General features: G+C 41.3%; 1 protein-coding gene across 1 annotated transcript; it reads left to right on the forward strand.

Moving 5' to 3' along the window:
* Nucleotides 1-7,818: 7,818 nt before the first annotated feature.
* Nucleotides 7,819-19,764, forward strand: kcnj5 (potassium inwardly rectifying channel subfamily J member 5). The gene is made up of 3 exons (XM_070906587.1): nucleotides 7,819-7,881; nucleotides 10,154-11,027; nucleotides 19,379-19,764. The coding sequence occupies exons 1-3, from the start codon at nucleotides 7,819-7,821 to the stop codon at nucleotides 19,762-19,764; spliced, it is 1,323 nt and encodes a 440-aa protein (XP_070762688.1).
* The last annotated feature ends 1,058 nt before the right edge of the window (nucleotides 19,765-20,822 follow it).

Here is a 20,822-nt window from a genome sequence, read left to right on the forward strand (position 1 = left end):
TGCCATCACAACTTACAACTTACTTGGTTATGAGACTTTTTGAGAAAGAATGTCCTAATATCTGACCTCACTCCTTTTCCCTTCTGGCTCCTCCATGGTTATCAGCCGAGCGTAGTTGCTTCTTCTTTCCTCCTTTATGGCAGATTGCAACCATCGCTTTTGAGGTTGCATACTGCAACCACACCGCAGTTCGTCAAAATAAAAGGGAGGGACAAATGCACGTCTTCTAAATATTGAGGGAGACATGTCCTCTGCCCCCCCCCCCCCCAAAAGAAAAATCTACGCTCATGTCTAGAGTCCCCCGTTATTGATAAGACACCCGGGCAGAAAATACAGTTTGCTGGCTCTTGGGGGTTTCCTGCATTAGCCTTCTGCATCTGTACAATTATCAACAAATAAGTAAAAATGGCTGCTTGTGTCAGGTCACCTTGCTCTTGCATCTGTCAGTGTGCTCATCTGAGACAATCTTTATACCTTTCAGGTGATTTGGAAGGAATATCATTTATATAGCAAAACTACCTGCTTACCAGGGAGAGACTAATCTGTCCCAGATTACATTTGAACAACTGTGAAAATGCATTCCAGTATACATCCCATGTCCAGGTTAACTGGATCTCAGGAATCTTCATAATGGCTCGTGTTCTTATCTGTCAGCAGCAGGTTATGTGGAATGAAATGGAAGTTTTACAGTGTCTCCTGCTCCTGGCTCAGCCAGTGGGGCTAAGCCAGCCTTTATCTGGAGTTATTTTAATAAAGGATCCCTCGTACTATTCATGAGGATTCCTTTGTTAAGCATGGCAGACGATGGCAATATGGAGAAGCGTTGATGTCTCGTGTCCAGCTGATAAGCATTCAGGTCAGGCAAGTTTAACTAAATCACATGAGGGTTTGTGTGTTACAGGACTCCTGCATTCATATATATGCATGAATATCACACCTCATACATGCAGGCTAATTTGGATATTGTTTAGTTTCTTATATGATTTATGAGCACAAACACTACAACCACAGTAACTTTAATTGGCAAGTATACCAAACACACACAGATATAATTTGCTTCCATTGGCGCACAGACATGCTGGCAGCTCAGCTAAATTCACAGTGCACACTGATTCATATGGTGCAAGGACAATTTAGCTTCCCATGCAATGCAAATAGAGGACAGTTTGAGCATTTAAGTTGCTTATCACTGCAGTATCATTAAAATGTAGGAAGCCAACACATTCAGGTCTCCACTACATCTGGAGGGATGTTTTTTTTTTCTTCTTTTTTTCTTTTTTACAGGTTTTATGTAAGCATCTATGAAGCGTGAGCCTCCATCACCCAGGGGAAGCACATCCCTGTAAATTTGCAGTTCATTAACACAGATCGAAAAGAGAAGTGCTGTATGGTTAATAAGGCCTGTAGAGTGACAGCATGGATTTTTTTTTGTGTGTGACATGCTTCTTATTTTAAACATTGTTTTCTTTAAAGATTAAGTGATTGCAGAGCACTTTTTTCAGCACCATCTTGCCTCACATTCATACAGCTAAGACTCATTCGCACCGTGTCATCTACTGTCGGCAACGGAGGTTTAAGCTCATCACTTAAGGACACCTTGTCAGAAGATGCACTAAAGCGTTACTCAACAGCTTTGCAAAAAACGAGCTGGTCTGAGGATTTTTTTAACATGCAACTGCAGGGTCGTAATCTCATTTTATTCTGACTTGGCATGTGATGACTATAGAGAAGGAGGCTCCTCAAAGGGACAAGCATGGGGACACAGTGAAGCATGGCAGGAATTCCAATCAAGACCAGTTGACCTTTGGCTCCTCCAGCATTCACCATGCGCTGCCTTGCTCTGCAGCCCCGCCCCACCCTGCTCATGGTCTCCCATCCTCCCCTGCTCTCCTGTCCTCTACAGTGAGGTGAAGCAGAGGATTAATGAACCACATGCAGTAAAAAGGAATCACGTTTGATGCAGAGGATTTGTACAAAGTGGATCTGATTTATAAACAATCAAAAAATTAGTTTGTTATAATAGTACAGTGAAATCATACTATATTTATTTATATTAATATTATACTCATCTCCAAATGCCAAATAGTTATTTTGCTTAGCCATCATTGCCTTCTAAGACAGAGCGGTGGCATAGGGAATCTGAGATGTAAAGCCGTAAATCACAGAAAGTTCCTGACAGAAACACCTGATAAGAAAAAGAAACAGGGTGTTGGGGAGCATGCCCAGCCACCCAACATCACACACCTCACGTCTCTTTCCATCACATCTCTCACACTCCAGGCCAGTGTGTGGTTGAGGAGGGTGTTATTTGGCTCCAGTAGGTGTTGGGTTTTAATCCCATCCAAGCTCCACTCAGCAACAATGTGAAATCTTGGCTTATCACTTTCTCTTTTTCTTGAACACACTCATGTTAGGGGATAGATCTGAAACATGCAGCAAAGCAAATAGCTATTCTCTGCTTGAACAACTGTACTTTTTTTCTGAGGGTGTGGGCAAAATGTAAGAGGGAGATTGAATGAGGGACAGAAAGAGAGACAGAGAGGTGCATGTGTGTGGACATGTATTACTTATGTTGTGGGAACATTTTAGTGTGAAGACTTGGTTAGGGTTAGGCACATAGTGGTAAGGATAAGTCTCCAGGAAATTAATGTAAGTCAATGTAATGTCCTCTGAAGTGATGGAAACACAACTGTATGTGTGTGTGTGTGTGTGTGTGTGTGCGTGTGTGTGTGTGTGTGTGTGCGTGAGAGAGAGAGAGAGAGAGAGAGAGAGAGTTGGACATATCATTAGGGAAATTGTTTCTCCAGAGTGAGTCGAACGTCTCGGTGCAGCAGTGTCACTCCAGAGAAGGTCACCCATGAGAAGGACACAACTGGATACACTCAGCTCACTATCGGGCATAATGGGTAAATGGGAGGGAGGGATGGTATGAAGTTTGTGTGTGTGTGTGTGTGTGTGTGTGTGTGTGTGTGTGTGTGTGTGTGTGTGTGTGTGTGTGTGTGTGTATGTGCATGTTTGCTGGGCCTGGAGCCAAACTAGCTGGGGACATTTTTAGTCATTTGACCCGCCCGACCTCAAAGTGTCATAAGTGAGCAGAGATAGGGATGAAGCCATGTTATTTTATGGGCCAATCTTAGCCCGGGACATAATCATGACAGGCCCGGTAACCATGACTCTTTGCTTTCACTCAAGGGGAGGAGGGAAGGAGGGTACGGAATCAAGGAAACAGAAAGTTTTAGTGCTTCCTTGGCCAAGGAACAGACACCAGATAAGCTGGAAGGACTACAGATATCTATCTGATGCAGTGATTTGGTAAATATAGTTGCTGTTTGAATACTCTTAAAAGCTCAGCTTTGCTGCAACCTTTTTCTTTTTTTTCCCTTTTCTTCTTATTTTTCTCTCCCTCTTTCTTTCATCTTGCCTATTTTTCTCTGTCTCTCCCGTGTCAGCACTGTATTTGATGAACCGACAGAAAACTGCAAGTTATGACCTCAAAATCTATGGATGAGTGCCCACTTATAGTCAAATTTGTATTGTAAAGTAAGGGATACTGCTGAGTCTGCAACATCTTACTGCCATTTGTAACCCTGTCATGCTCAGCGGCATAAGCACTATTGTCGGGTCAGAGTCTGGTGTATAGAAGGGTTACTGAAATGCATATACAGTATGTTAGATATATATATTTATATTAAAAGAATACTGCTGATTATTCCTGAAAAGTTAACAATTTGGAGATACAAAGCTTGTAGCCGACAGCAGCAAGCAGCATTCTCAGCATTTGCAAAACAAGCACGTCCGTGTAACTTTCAAGCAGGAAACAGTGTTTCTCCACGGACTAGAAAAACTAAATTGATTACCTCCATATAGTGGGAAATAAAAAAGTAATTCACAGAATGAAACAGTTTACAATTATGTTGATCAAGTGAGAATTATAATTCACCTAATGAATCTGTTGCAGGGGCTTTAGTGGAGCAGTGATTAGTATTGATAAAAACCCTCTTTTGGCTCAGCTCCAAGCCAGCTCCTTTCTTCAGAGCTGCACACAGAGCTGACAGCACAAGTTTCTCAAGTTCTGAAAACGTAGAAAATTAAATCATGAAGCAAGTGCTATTTGGTACAATGCAGGCCCGAGGGGAAAATTATAGAACTTGCCACAGGTTAGAAAGGAAAAGAGTCACATTTTGCTGTGCTCTGTGCAGATTATTGTTTACAGCGTGCAGCGTCAGCAAATAAGGAAAATATATATCCTGTAGATATCCCTTAGGAAGCAAGTTCCCTGGTATACTCGCACCCCTTGGCTTTAAGCACAACAGATGAGTGCTCTTGTTATCAGGGCACAAACACAATTCAGCCAAAGCATCCTGTCACTCTTCCGGTAACAAGATAAATGCTTGTTACCCTCTTAAAGCGGCAAGATAAAACACCCCAGCTGGTATCCATGTTCGAACACCTCTCTTTTGGGCTTGTTGAGTCTACTGCTGCGAAACAGACACCGCAATCACAGCCTCGCTGAAAATACACACAGGTCTGGAGTTCACAAATCTCCAGAGAGTCATGTTTAATTCATGAGAGAACCTAAAATGTGTCAGAAAGCGAGACCTTGCAACCCCTTTAATGTATTCAGTGAGGTTTTTCGGAAGCGTTGTGTGTGTCCCGCGCCTCTGCTGTCGGTCTGTCTGTCTTTTCCCTGCTCAGATGCCTGTCACGTCACTCTGCCCTTTGCTTTGGACCATCAATGTCAACACTACATCCCTGTGTGGATCTGATTTGTGACGTGGTCCTCTCACTTCTCCACGCTCGCCGTTGCATTCCCTCTCCTTGCTTGTCAGCGATCAAATAGAGTAACATCAAAGACAGATGACAAAGAAATGTCAGATGTTGTTAAGGTCAGGAACCAGCGGCAAAAGTCATTTACCCATGTTCTTTTGCGTGGTTGGTTACAAGGCCCTGTGTATCCCTTGTTCTTTTAGTAAATTAAAAGTAGTTGATTTTCAAACAACACCCAGGGGCTCTATAAGTTAATTGCCTCTTGTGGAGCTCCAAAGGTGTTGTAAGATTGCTGCTAAAATTAGGGCTTTATCTGAGCCCCCCCCCCCCCCCCCCCAACCCCCACCCCCACTCCCCTCTATAACTATAGCAGTGGCTGTTATTAAATCCCACATCATTCAGCAGACATTGAAAGTGTTCCTTTTCTACTTCTCCTGTCACTTTGTACCTCACATAACAGATGTTTAAAAATACCTGCTTCGGCATACAACTCAGGGGCAGAGAAATACTCTTTAAAATCACATCACACAAAGTGAAGACTGTCAGCACATCACCTAGTTGCTGCAGTGGAGCTAAAAACAACCACAAAAGATAATATGCACACTTGTTTTGTATTAGATTAAATGTAAAGTAAAAGAGGCAACTGGATTTCCGGCGGCAGTAAGTATTTATTTCTCTGTCTCCAGGTGATTAAGAAAGCAATCACTGCCTCTGATCTGAAGGATGGTGTGGCTGCGGTGGTGCAGTGTGTTTGTACAGTTGTAGTCGTGTTTTTGTAGCTGTGTGTGTCTGCATGTGGGCACGTGTAGTCGAGGCAACTGGCGATGCTGGCAGTGACGAGCCTGCTCTTTTGGAAAATGATGCCGTTAAAGACGCAGCTGAGCCTCATTGTACAGGCAAATTAGCCAACAGTGGACACTGGGTCATCTCCCATGGGATGTTAACAGCTAATCCTTTACTTTGGTCTTCCAGCAGTGAAAATGTTGCACAATTATCATCCACTTATTATAGTTATACAATACTATAATGTATGCACTAGTATATTGGGGACATACACAGCAATTGTGTTTTTCTTTCTCTTTTGTTTTCCCATATACAGAATGATGTGATTTGTGATACGGTGATCAAATTGAACTTCAAACAGATAATATTTTCACATATGTGTTGATATTTAATTCAGTATGGGTGTATTTTTACAGGGTAAGCAGCAAATGCATCCACTGGTCATGCATGGTTGTTCAGGTGCCGTATTCATGATGACGCCAACCATGTCTCCAAAAGGACAGTTGTACAACTGATTTGTTTTGCCAAACACATTTTGAAGGAAACATAATTCCAGGAAGTGCTACTTTTTTGTATCGCATGCAAGTTGTCAAATCCTCAGTCCCATGTGTGGTCAGGTTTAGGCAACAAAAGCACACGTCTGGCCTCGTGATTCAAGTCAGCGTTGGCCACAATTATTCCCTAACCATAACTGGTGCTCTTTAGTTGCTACATGCAGATATTGTATTGCAAGTGTGTGTATTGTTGTGGAAACAAGTTAAATACAATGCCAGTATCAGCATTCGGCGACTTGGCAAATAAGTTCATAAACAAGACTGAGGGTGTACTTAAGCACAGTGGTGCTATGAGCTAAATGCTAACATCTGCATCCTAACATGCTCACAATGACAATGTTCACCATCTTAGTTGCTAACATTTGCTAATTAGCACTAAACACAAAGTACAGCCGAGGCCGATGGGAATGTCATTTGTTTTGAGGGTCACAACCAAAGTGTTGGATAAACCAAAATGTTGACCTAACGATGGCACTAGATGAAATGTCAGGGGATCAAAGTTCGTACAGATAATCATCTGGGGACTACGAATGTCTGTACCAGATTTCATGGCAATTCATGTAATAGTTGTTGAGATATTCCAGTCTGGACCATAACAGGGGGACCGACCCGTCTTATTATGTTGATAAAAACGTAATTCCCGCAGGCTGATTTATGTGGTGCGTTCTCTAATGACCACCATAGCTGTTGAGGGAGAGTTGAACTGACCACAGTTTCACTGATAGTAAAAGCATGAAAGTTGGATTGATTGGAATTTGGCAACGGTCTCTTTTGACTGACCTCCACATTATAGATGTGAGAGAGCTGTGCTGTAGCCCCAGCTAATACTAATCTTCAGATTGAATGGTTTTGCATATGATTATCATTCATAAGCTCGTGATTTTTTGCATTACGGTGATTTTCATAATTTATTAAAAAGCACAATAAAATGCATGTGTGAAAGTAGAATTATATTAAGAGAGTATGGTCTCAAACTGTTCAATGTCTTATTGAGCAGAGACTTGTGAATTTTGTATATCTTTTATTTTCCAATGTTAAACTTTGCTTCTATTGTTGGATCAGCTGAAAACTGCATAGATTCTACATGATTCTGGTTAAAGTTGTCACACATACACTACAATGCTATTCCTTGTGTTTACAAATGAGATGCCATAACAGTAACTTTCCTGTACAGTGTTTACCTGTATAACAAAAGCTTTTACATTGACTATTTAGACAAAATATTACAACCAATACAGACTCAAACACCTTACTCTGTTGAAGATTTGACCTTTTAAAGCCTATAGTTCAAACTGCCCTTGTGGGTTTCTGTGGTTTCTAATTACAACAGCTGGCAAATATTGACATATTGACATATTGAAGCAATTTAAATGACACGTAGAAAATAATGTGCTTGGGGGATTGCATTATACATCGACACAACATTGTTAGCATAGACATAATGTATGTACTTTTCAAAGAGGATGTGTAATTTAGATAGCTGAGGGTTGAAAGGCCTACTGGATTAAGCTTGTATATGTGCTCTGAGGGCACTGCAGCTTTGAACTTTATTCTCTGTCATTGGTTAATTTCAATGTGAATTGAGGTTCATTGTGCTGCTACAAATGCCAACAACATGCCTACAATATTTTTAGAATATGTACTAATGTTTCAATGCCTAAATTTAATTGACTATTGTACTTTATGCCTTTCAGGTGTTGAGCTTCAGCTGAGGATGGCAGGAGATTCTCGAGTCCTCATGGACCACAACATGGAGATAGGAGTCACACCTGCACAGGTAAACTGCACAGCCACCACTGGTCAAACACCATCCTAATCACTACGGTCTTTGCGCAGCTGGGAGAGAAAGTGTGAGGCACGAGAGAGAGGATGTGAGAGAAATGATGATGGAGATTCATTGAGCGAGCAGAGGAAGAAAAAGAGATGGAGAAGATATAGAGAGATGGGAGAGCTATGTGTGTGAGAAAGAAAATCAAACTGATGACTTTAAAGACTGGTGGGAACGAGGAGGATAAACAGGCTTTTTGATATGGATGTGGATATTGTATTCATACCTTACAATAAATAAACAGCACAGATTATAGATCAAGCCCCACAAAGTGTAACCAAACCTGTTTCTCTAGATAGATATATAGTTCAGTTTTCTCGGCAGTGGAGATAGGGAGGCAAAGAAAAGACACCCTACTCACTCCCAATAACGGATGGTAGAGTTGCACTGGTTATCCGTCCTGATTCCCCAGTTGATTGGAACTTATACTGTCTACCCAAGCGCAGCCACAATGGCTCAATGAGATAAAACGGCCACCGTTTACTACTGCCACGCAGAGAGAACTAATGAATTTGTTTATTGACCATCACCCCCACAGACCGTATGGACTGCAAAGGCCAAAGATTGGGCCTCACAGCTTGTGACAGCTTCATCTATCACTCAATTATCCCCAGCCCAAAGTGTCGTAATGAGTGGACCTATTTTGCCTTTAATTTAAAAGCAGCGTGGTAGTGATTAACAACAATTTAAAAAGAACTGTGTACATTAACTGATGTCAGTGGAAGGTTTCACTCTAAGAAATGGTGGACTGACTGTGTTCTGAATCTATATTTGAGCACAGTTGGTAATAAGGGAGCCCATTGACATTTAGTGAATGCACTGTCATCAAGCCACTAATTGCGATGCCGGTCAATAAGCATTGTCTTTCAATTCTTCGTTGTCAAAACGTTCCTTAAACAGGGATCACTTCAAATCAATATCTGAAAACTCAATACTGTACATGCAGGCCTGATCGAATGCAGGTGTACACAGGATAGCAATGAAGCATCTCAAGGAAACTGTCCTGAAAGCCTGTCTGACAGATTTTATTATCCAGGCTCTACAATCGAAGGCACTGCAAGGATATTGTAGTGCCTTAGATTATGTCTTTCCCCGGCTGAACAGTGAGAGTGATCGCCTTTGTGATAGAGCGGAGGAGCAGCCGGTGTAACCACAATTGGACGTAACTTTCCCGGTGATGTGAGCATGACTCTAGAGAGAGATGGATCACAGGTGTCCGATTAGCAGCACGAGATTCAGAGGACACAGGAGCGGTTTTCTTGCCTCTACACAATGCATTTCAATTATCAACTCAGATTGGAAAGTGTCATTGTGCTGCCAACATGTCCTTGGTCTGTTTGAAAGGTGCCTTGTAACTCTGTCATCCTGTGTGTGTGTGTGTGTGTGTGTGTGTGCGTGTGTGTCTGTGTCTTTCTGTCTGTATTATTGCATTTGTCTGTCCAAAAAGAGGGGCAAATTCTATGAAGCCCCTGCAGGGATACATTGCTTGACTGTGTGGCAGTCATTGTTTTTCATAGCCCTAAATATCCTAAAACATACAATATTAGAATCCTGCATGTATGTGCATGAAAGCTGGTTTCCAGATAAGTGCAATGTGTGTGCCCAGGCATATGTCACTCTTTTTAAAGGATGCCATAAGGGTCTATTGGGGAAGCATGGAGGATCTGTTCCTATCCAGGCCTGCCAATGTCCCAGAGGGTGCGAGGGGAGGGAACACAGGGGACAGGGAGGGAGGCAGGGCACAGCTGTGGGGCCAGATCGCCTCGCTGGAGCTGGGCCAACATAGACAAAGACCTGGGCGTCCTTGTGTTCTTGTTGTGTCCTCACTCTCTCTTTCTCTTTCTCCCTGTATACGTGTGCATGCACTGACACCTACAATGTCATCGTGGAGTAGCACAGAGCAGTGACTTTATAGCGGCTCTTAATTTTATTTTTCTCCCCGCCAGCAGCGCAAAGCAGTGTGATTTTACAAAGGCTGAGAGAAAATCTCATTAAAAAGGTTAACACCTACATCCTCTAGTACAAACTCAATATAGCTTTAGAGAAAATATTAATGAAAAGAAATCACTGTGGCTACTGTAAAGTACACCCATGTGGAAAAACTTAAATTGCTTCGTTTTCTTTGCCTTTTTTTCCCCTTCTTTGTTTGCTTGCTTACTTTCACTCTCCTCCGTCCCCTTACTTTGCCTCTCTCTCTGTTTCTCTTTCCTCTTCCACATAGGTGAAGAAGCTTCCTAAACACTTGCGGGAGGCTCAGATCTCGACAGAGCGAACCCACTTGATTTCTGACCCAGCGAAGAAGCCACGCCAGCGATATGTGCAGAAGGACGGCAAGTGCAACGTTCATCACGGAAACGTGCAAGAGACCTACCGTTACCTCAGTGACTTGTTCACTACGCTGGTGGACCTACGGTGGCGTCTTAGTCTCTTCATTTTCACCTTGGTCTATGTAGTCAACTGGCTTTTCTTTGGCTTTCTGTGGTGGCTGATAGCGCTAATCCGTGGGGATCTGGTGCATGCTGATGAGGAGGGCTGGACCCCATGTGTGGAAAACCTCAACAGTTTTGTCTCAGCCTTCCTCTTCTCCATTGAAACAGAGACCACCATTGGGTACGGTTATCGTGTAATCACAGAAAAATGCCCCGAAGGTATCATACTGCTTTTGGTGCAGGCCATCTTGGGTTCCATTGTTAACGCCATGATGGTGGGCTGCATGTTTGTCAAGATCTCACAGCCAAAGAACCGCGCCGAGACCCTCATGTTCTCGCACAAAGCTGTCATATCGGTGCGAGACAACAAGATGTGCCTGATGTTTCGGGTGGGGGACCTGAGGAACTCTCACATCGTGGAGGCATCGATCCGAGCGAAGCTGATCCGCTCGCAGCAGACCAAGGAGGGGGAGTTCATCCCGCTCAACCAGACTGACATCAACATCGGCTTTGATACAGGAGACGACAGGCTGTTCCTGGTGTCGCCGCTTATCATCTCTCACGAGATCAACGAGAAGAGCCCCTTCTGGGAGATGACACTGGCGCAAATGGAGAAGGAGGAGTTCGAGATCGTGGTTATCCTTGAGGGCATGGTGGAGGCCACAGGTATGAAGGGCAGGGGAGATGATCAAGGGACGGGGTAAAGAGAGGGAGAAAGGTGGAATGGGAGGACATGTGGATGATGGGTGGACGGATAGAGACAGAGATTGATGAAACGCTGGATGCAGGAAGTGAGCTGAGTGGGAGGGATGGGAAGATGGAAAGACAGAAGAGGCTCACATGGAGAGATTCATTGCTTAAAAGAGAGGAAGGGCAGGAGTGAGTACCTGTAAGTGCTGCAGATTGAAAAAGATAATCTTGTAATGGATGGATAGACAGAGAGACTAACATTAACAGATAATTGACTCTCTAAGTGAGACATAAATAATATCAATGCATTTCCATTCAAAGTTAGTTCAGGTTTTAATGAGGATTTTATTATTTCCATGATTTCATAAAAGCTGACAAATGTTTTTTGAGGAAGGTGGCAACTGTTTCTTTCAATAATCTTACACCTGCAATTCCTTCTTTCAATCCTAAATCATTTCTACACAACCGCCTCGCAAATGTTCTCTGTTCGCACTGCAGCCCGCATTTCCACTGTTGCTACTTCAAGGTTATGTCTTTGATATTGTTTACTTCAAAATGAATGAAGTGTAGCTACCCACACTGCTGGTCTGTGTTTTGGGTAAAGGCCAAGCAGCCCTGAAAAGTGCCCCAGGCTGCTTACATTTTTGAGGCCGACACGACCAGGTGTTTCTGTAAAGTTCCACAAACTTCCCATTTCCAGACTGTATTCTAGGCTGCAAGAGGAATGATGTAACATCTTCAATAAAAGCAGATTATGATGTCCGTGTGCCATACAAGGGAACAGTCAATTTATGACATTCAAAGATAGTGTTTTGTCATTTTTGAAAAGACCTTGTATGGAACATCAATCCCCTGTCATTCATAATTATAATGTGATGAATACAGAAACCTTTAGAGCATGATGGCCCACGGCTAGCTGTTAATTTGCTGTTGTAACGTGTTTTCTGTGGGGTATTGGCTAAATTAGGTATTGTTTGTATGCCTAAGCTGCATTGTTTATTGGCTTTTGTTTAAAGACTAATTATAATCCACTCATTTTAAATACAATGCATTATACATGTTACTAATTTACTTTATTGGTTATCATCATACTTTGCATCAGTAATTGAGACACACTGGTTGATTAGGAGCGTTTAGTTTTGTGCACACCATTGTCTTTTTAAAAACTCCTACAAACCACAGAGCTCCCTAATGCGATCAGGCATGGCTTTGCATGCATCTGAACATTTCTGCTCCATTTCATTTTTTATTTATTTCTCATTTTATTTTTTTATTTAATGTTTTTTTCTCCTCCAAAGCATCAGTAGTCATCATGCTTCCTGCTCACGCTGCTGGATACTTGACTCAGGCATTAAATCACATTTCGCTTCAGCGGCAGAGACCATGGCATCATGCAGAGGTTATGTCGTCACCGTCCTTGACCGCTAGGCAACGGTCCTCCCCCTACTTCCCTCCCCTGTTAACCTTAATTAGACTTGTTAAGCAGGTCATAGAGCGTAATTAAAGGATTGCTCAAGTTACAGTATTTTTAACCTTTTTTCACAGTCCTTGACATCATAACATTTGTATTCAAATTTTGTCGTCAGCTTTAACTAAATACTTATATAATATAATCATCCACTGTGGTGAGGTCAGGATGGTGCTAACAAAAAAGACAGGCTGTAAAAAGTACCTTTGATTATCAATACTCATGTCTTTCTAATTGAGGTATAAAGTCTTAAGGTCACCAACATTCAAATTCATAGCTGAATAAGCACCTTGAGTTGCTATTTTAAAAGTGATGAATCGGCTGTCAGTGTAGTTATAAATCAGTGAATTTGGCCAATGCTGTGGTATGCAAAAAATATTATTACTATCTGATCCTACAGGAAAGCAGGTTAATATTCAAAAAAATCCAGGACTAGTGCCAGGGGAGAAATACAGTACAAACATTATTTACTTATTTCTTTTTTTAGTTGAGAGAAGAGACATTTATGGTCCATATCAAGTAAGCAACAATCTCATAAACTCAAATAAAACTGAGAGAGACACTATATAAGCAATGACTTTATATACCATACAGTAAAAAGTCACTATTAAACAAAATATGTGCCACATCACAAGTTGGATGCTGTCACAGAGTTCAGAAGTGATAGATAAGTGGTTGGTGATATTTCTCTTTAATGGCCGGCCATCATTTGTTTTCTCCATTGACATCCAGCCTGTGGTTTTTAGCACGACTGTGAGTCACTAACAACATTTGCTTCTCAGGCACTCCCACAGCATTTGGGATAAAAAATAAAACAAGATGATGACTTACTAAAGAACTTTCTGCCCTCCCACTTGATGACACAGCTTAATTGCACAAATGAAAATACATCAAAAAGAAACAACATACACTCAATTACATTCTCTTAGTTAATGAACGTAGAGCAGCTACAAAATGTCACAACACTATAAAAGTATGCAATTAAAGGTCATATTCATAACGTTTATATATGTCATCATGTTTTCTGTAGTTGTATTCTCTTATGCTATTTCACTTATGCTGCAAAGGGTGAAAATGTTAGCTACAAATTTCAGCTTTCATGGAAAACAAGAAATAATTATACTTTTTTTCTCACAGATTTAATTTACCAATCCATCTGAACATTTTATTTTACTACTAATTTCCTCAAATCTGCCCTTTATCACTTCCACTTTATTCACAAGTGATGTTTAACCATTAACCGTTAGTAACCATGCCTTGTTTAAACATTTCAAAAACTGACATTTATTAGATAGAAAATTTGTTAATCATCTGTGGGCAGCAAACTGTATTCTCTGTTATCACAACTGTCTACAAATAGCCAAGAGATCCCTAGACTCAAGATGTTTCTGTATATTTTCCATATCTAATCTTTGTTGTAGAGTTCTTTCAATCATAAAACCATCCACTTAACTAATCATTTTTGCCATCCTTAAAAAAGTTGTTCTATAAAGTTAGCTGACTAACACTTTGCACTGAGCAAAAAGTGATTATGCTGCAGTTTATTGTAATGTTTCAGGCACTTGTTCGGCTGTGCCTGAGGCCCAGTCATGTGCGTCATTGTTGCCGACAACAAACCTTGTTTTCATTATTGAAGTGTCTCTGAAGATAGCAGGTTTAAGGCTGCTTTGTTTTATTTACAGTAATATTCATATATAGAATATATAGCCTGCTTTGTGCCATTTCTTAGAATCTAGAAAGCATCTTGCATCAATATTAGGCGTTTTTGGGGACTCGCTAAGAGGAACTGCCCACTGTGGAGCTCCCCTGAGAACGACACACCTTCAAGGGCTTTTTTTCTGTTTGCATTTGCTCCGCCGATGGGAATGCTGAAGTGATGTAGCCGGCCTGTGGTTGGTATGGCAGTGTCACTCACAACATCACACACAAGATTTTTATATTTGCCTTGACTTCACTGTCAGTCCATTTGTCCATGGTTTGGTACATTTTTTAAGGCTACCGTTACAAGCTGTTACACAGGATTTTAAACATGGCAGTTCTGGGGCTGCATTGGCTCATGTTCGACCAATCAACATATATTTACGTCACTCAAGGTTCCTTTTGTGCAGGGAGAGTACCTACTTTGAAGTAGGAGCTATATCTATGATCGTTCAGTTTTTGCAGTGCAAAAGCAATAAAAGGGGCGGGATCCTCCAACTGTTCTTAGAGCAATGGAAAAGTTCCTTCGGTCCAAAAACGCCTATTGTTGCACTCGGAATTTTTTGTGGTACACCTTCTGGAAAATCCAGGAAAATAGACACCTGTAGCAGGGTCAAAAGTAAGTTTTAGAAATAGTTACTAGTGGTTTGTCCTAAGATAAAAGTGGGTACCGCCACTGTACCTGGGACAGCCGGAGAGTTTATCTAGCAGTATGCATATAGCTCAAACAGCCTTTTCAATAGAAGAAATATATGAAGATAGTTTTGCGAATACAATTTCAGATACACTGTAACTGCAGTTTGTTACTGCAATGTTTTTTTCTTTCAAAGTTATAGTTGTAGTTAGTTTCGAAATATGAACAAACTGATGCAAAGCAATCACAACCAGTTATAGATCACAGATTAGAGATACATACAGTTTCAAGTTTCAATCCTTCAGTTCTGGAGCTGTAGTTCTGGTCTAACATGCTCCATCTACTGGCAAGAAAACTAACAGCAGCAGCGGTTTGGAACTGAAAATGTAGACATGTTCATGTGCACCATCTAGAGGCAATAATAGCTTCTGCAATTTTGACACCTCCAGGAAATGAGTGTTACGGCTGTAGTTTTTTTGATTTTTTCTTTGTTTGTCTTTTGTAGCTGCTGTTTGTGTAAGGGTTTTATAATTTATAAATTGAGTTTGCACAAGTACAAGTTTGGTTCAGATTAGCATATTTTTTGCTTAATACGAAGAAGAGCTTACACTTCTCATGTATCACTGTGTGCCCTCTGTCCTCTCAGACTGTCCTTGTAGTTGGGGTAGGAGGGTTGTTCCTAAACAGAATTCATTTGTCCACAGAAAAGAAAAAAAAAACTAGTCACAAGACAAGCCCTCGGCATCTATGAATCAAGGTTGAGTTTCCACTGTACAGGTTACGTGCCAATTCTTAGCTTAGTCAGCACGGGACATGGGAGCGTGTATAGGACGCCTTAAGGGCAAAACCGAAAGTCAGTACAAAACATAAGGGCAAACTACAACTTGTAAAAAAAAAAAAAAAAATGAACAAGACTTTGTCATGCTTGTCATTACTTCCTTATAAATACTTTGTTTCCTTTGACATAAATCATATCTCTAATCTAGAACAAATGAAATACGTTATAGGTCAGGTGTGCCCTAATACGAAACTGAAACAGTGTTTTGGTTGACTAATTGATAAAATAATAATTTAGTCTACCAGCTCAACTGGAACAAAATATTGCATGAATGCAAAACATGTAAAGAGATGAAATTTGATGTATAGGCTTCCGACCTTGTCACTGCATGTAAGGATATATATATACAGATATGACAACAAAAACTTTCCCTCAGGTGAACTTAGTGTCGGAGTCTACAGGTGAATGCTGGGGTGGAGGTCATCAGCCCTTACGAAGTGTTACATGAGGAGAAGCAGCAGCATGTGATTGCAGCGGTCACACCTGCAATGACGTCTGACATTCTGACAAATCAACATGGGTTTAGCAAAGGTGTAACTAATAACATTAATGATGGCCCTTTTCCATTTTGGTGTGCCAGTAAGCCAGCATGCACAATACCACGACCCTGAAACTGACACACCCAAATGGAAAGCAGCCGTTATTTAAGTTATTAAGTGACTTCATTGTTTCCTCTACTTCACTCGTGCATCATTTATATTCAAAGATCCTGCCGGTGCTTTCATATGCTTTATCCTGTTTACTACATTTAAGTTGGAAAGTGTTCTGGCTTCTCTGATTGCTTCAGTGATGCTAAGCTGTGTGTGTTTACATGCTGTGGAAATCCCCAGCTACAGCTTTTGTAATGTAAGAAGCTACCACCACAGAATCACAGCAGAACATAATAAGTCCTAAGTCAGCAATTATAAGGAAAAATTGTACTGCAGTCAGGTTGTATTTGCAAATTATAAATAATGAAAATTCAGCCAGTAAGCTATGTTTTCAGAAAATGAAACCCAGCGATCATATGAGCTCACATGGTTGTCGTGAAAAGAATGATGTGAATGCTGCAACCTCTTTTATCACAATGGCTGCTGCTCGCCTGCCAACTGTCAAGTCTTGAAGCACATGAACACATCACAGCACAAGTGTCTCCTACGCACACAGCAACCCAGCAGCATACGTTTTCAACCAAACGTATAAAACATAACACAGGTATTCTTTTTACAACGGATGCAAGAGGAAAAAGCCATTTAACTGTTCTGGAGCCAAGAGCTTAGCAGCACAGGAAAGAGGGACAAATTAACATAAATATTTTTTACTGTTGATAGTGAAAAATTTAAAGGGTCTTCAACCACGAATAATCTTGAGTATCCCTAATATTTGTATCCAAAAACTGTATGTGTGTTTGTGTGTGTGTGTGTGGCAGACGGGGGTGGTACTTATTTATTCATATTTGTGAACAGATCCAGTCAGTTGAACAGGCTGTTCATTTCGATCTAATCCCGCAGGAAATAACAATCAAAATGTATCTTCATAATCATAACAATCAACACTATACAAATGCATCAGCAAAATACTGTAGCAGTGTCTGTGAAGAGTCTTCGTCATCCTAGAATTAAGTCAAAGTCAAGTGGATTGTTGAATTGTGACAAAACCTGAGTAAAAATTATAAAACTGGGTGCAGCATCTTTTAAATGCCAATAGATAAGACAAGATACTAATAGATCTTCACAGCACAACTGTAATGTATTTGGACTGCAAAGTATTAGCTAAACTAGGAATTTAAAACCAACACATCAAACAATATGCCAACACCCTTAATAGACACTATAGAAAATCCTTCTCGTAGGGACTGAAAGACGCTATATTTTCTTTGATGATCTAGTCACAGAAATAACAAACATTTCACAAGTTAAATGTGGAAACTAGGCCACTCATATCCACAGGGAACACTGAAGAAAGGGTGCAAAAGCCCCTCCTCTCACCGTGACATTAGACACCATATCAATTTGGCATCTACATCTATTTTAGAGCACATGCTTGATGTTATTAGTGATGTTATGCATTTGCAGACAGAACATTATGTAACTGAACAGCTGGGTGATCTATGGGGAGTCAGATGTTTCCAGTTTAAAGTGACACTCCACCCAAAATCTGTCTTTTGAGTATCAAACACTCACCCCCTGTGTGTTTGAAAGGTGGCTGTAAAAAGTTGTGGCTGTGGTTAGCATGTGGCTACTTTAAGAGCTAGAAGTCTAATTAGCCAAACCCGATACACCCGTGTGAACTGCTGATAGTCTTGTGAAAGCAGAAAGCAGTGAGCAAGAAATGGAAAATAACAGTCATGTCTCCTTAAAGGCAGAATGAGTAGTCCTAAAAAAACAATGTTTGGGCTCATCCAAAAACATTCCTCTCAATCATCACTTATGACACACCAGAAGTGTGTGGTTGTCTGTATCTGCAGAGACCCGGCCCTCTGCCTGTAGTTTCACATTTTGCTGTGTTCGGGACGTTCCTGGGCGTCATGGGTGTGTAGCCCCCAGCCAATAACAGGACATGTCATTGAGGCCGGGGAGGAGCGGCCAACTTTGAATGCTTTACAAACTGCAACCGACAAATCCTTCTTATTCTGCCTTTAATAAGCTGAACAAAGTTTGACTACAGTTTCTAGGTGAGAGTATGCTGGACTAGTTCGATGCTAGTTTCGTGTCACACATGGAGCCATTTCTCCAGCACATTTCTTCTTCTTCCTTCACAATTCAAGCAGGCATTAAAGAGCAGCATACATATTACATGTTATTTATGCTAATGGTGAATCCACTTGAGAGACAGCAGTGGCTAGCTTGCTAACCGCTAAAGAGAGCACCTCTTGTTACCACTAAAGATTCATACCTTGCAGTAACAATGGGCTATCTCATTTATGATAAATTGTGTGTTTTGTAATTCCTGTTTGTTATTTATTCTTAATTTGCGGAGAATGTTGTATATATAAAATATATACTATCTGCAGCTCAGCTTTCTGTGAATCTGTTTCAGGGCCCGACTATTGCACATGCAGCCTCACTAAAAAGGCTTACTGGGACACATGGAACAGAGCCATCATTAATGTTATTAGTTCCACCAGTGATTTCTGCTATGATTCAAAATGTCACACCTGTACTGACACAAAAACAGACCTGTGCAATGTTTCAAAATTCATATCTGACACTACCAACACAGGAGCCTTTCTCTCTTTTTTTCCGAACTTCCTTATTGGCAAAAGACACCTCAGAAATTAAATATTGACACTTTTTTTCAGTTGTGTGTAAATACGGCATTTACACAGCCAAACAGCTCATAGTCAAAAAAACATTCTATAAAGATCAGTGGTGCTTCCAACATTATTGCTTGCACAAACATGATGGAGGTTTAGAGGAAACACTGTGCAGGTCTTGGCCCTTTCTGTGTCCAGTTCCAGTTTAACCATGAATAATTTACTGATGCTGTCTTCCTTTCTCCTTACACCTCTTTCCATTTCTGTGTGTGTGTGTTTGTTTACCTGTCCAATCTGATTGTGTATGCTTGCCTCATACCTATGTATGCTACATATTGATGTTGTGTACATGCTTGTGTGTGTGTGTGTGTGTGTGTGTGTGTGTGTATGTGTGTGTGTGTGTGTGTGTGTGTGTGTGCATGTGGACACATACGCCTATCCATACCTGTGACAGGGATGACATGTCAGGCACGGAGTTCCTACCTGGACACAGAGGTGCTTTGGGGCTACCGGTTCACACCAGTTCTCTCCCTGGAGAAGGGCTTCTACGAGGTAGACTACAACAACTTCCACGATATCTACGAGACCAACACCCCCACCTGCAGCGCCAAGGAGCTAGCTGCTAAGCTTCGGGAGGGGCCGCTATTGCCTCAGCTCTCACTCCTCAGCCCCGAGCCCAAAATGCATACTTTTGACCCCCTAAACCGCCTGTCCAAACCGGACCCACTCAGCCGGGATGAGGACAAGGAGGAGAGAGATTCAGGGGGTGACAGAGGAGAGACCAATGGCTCGGCTGCTGCTTTGGAGGAGCCGCCCCTCGCTGATGGACTGCCTGACTGATGTGACTGACGGCCACATCAGCTAAAAACCCAGGAGAGACTGGACAAGAGGACAGGACAATATAATGCTTCATTTAGTCAATGGCCAGCTTGTTCCATTGCAATGCTTGGAGATACAAGACATCTGTCTCCAGCCCCCAACTCATGCAATACTCCTCTACTAGAGTGTCAATCTATAGTATAGATTGGTTTTGTAGACACGTAAGTACACATACACAGACACACACATACAGTATCTATATCTACACTTAAAGGTTGGTGGTTCAGATTGTCTTTTTATAATCCTAACGACCACTTACTGCTATAACAGCTCAAGTTGTATAATGTAAACTTGAGCTGAAACTGGTAGCCATAACAGAGTACCATGGGCTTATTATGGATACTCCAATATTCTCATTTTAGAGTGTGTTGATTCAGCTTCATTTGATCAGAGTATCAGTCTCATAACTCAGCTAATGTGTCTGACAGCAGCTTCTGCGTGGTAATGGAACCTTGTTATTGATTCTTTTTTTTTTTTTAATGTGGGGGCTTATTATTTACTTTCTCTGTCAGTGTTGTTATTATTCTGTGTCAGGAAGGAAATGTATAAGGCTTCTAGATCGCATGTAGGCAAGAGAAGATGTAGGAAATTGTTGGCAATTTGTACTGGCAACCACTATCCAATTTTGTTTTCTTTGTTCACACCTTCCTCGTGGTTGTACTGTGAGGAATACTCTCATCATGTGTGTGTCTGGTTGTCTCCCAAACATACTGGGAGCTTTGACCCAAAAGAAACCAGCTGGTACCTCATTTTATATTCATGTTCAGGGTTTGAAATTGACAATAAGAACTAGGCATGTGCTGATAAAAGCTGTGCTAATTGACTGACTATTTTGAAAACTTGACTGGTTAAAGATTGAATTCCCTTTCCCGCCGCAGAAACATTAATTCCAAGCCCTTTTCTTGGTATATAAAGCACAATTTCCCATGAGGAGACTCCACTCTGACCTAACCACCCACCTAGCCACCGCTAACGGCTGATGCATGTCAGTCCTAGTTAAAAGTGACATTCAAATGTAG

This window comes from Enoplosus armatus, chromosome 5 (assembly GCF_043641665.1).
Source record: "Enoplosus armatus isolate fEnoArm2 chromosome 5, fEnoArm2.hap1, whole genome shotgun sequence".
NCBI lineage: Eukaryota > Metazoa > Chordata > Actinopteri > Centrarchiformes > Enoplosidae > Enoplosus > Enoplosus armatus.

Bases quoted from the DNA above. Each gene is read 5' to 3' on its own strand.
- kcnj5 (XM_070906587.1), top strand. From the start codon at position 7,819: ATGGCAGGAGATTCTCGAGTCCTCATGGACCACAACATGGAGATAGGA. The intron at 7,882-10,153 runs GTAAACTGCACA...TCTTCCACATAG, and splicing joins TAGGAGTCACACCTGCACAG to GTGAAGAAGCTTCCTAAACA. The intron at 11,028-19,378 runs GTATGAAGGGCA...TACCTGTGACAG, and splicing joins GGGCATGGTGGAGGCCACAG to GGATGACATGTCAGGCACGG.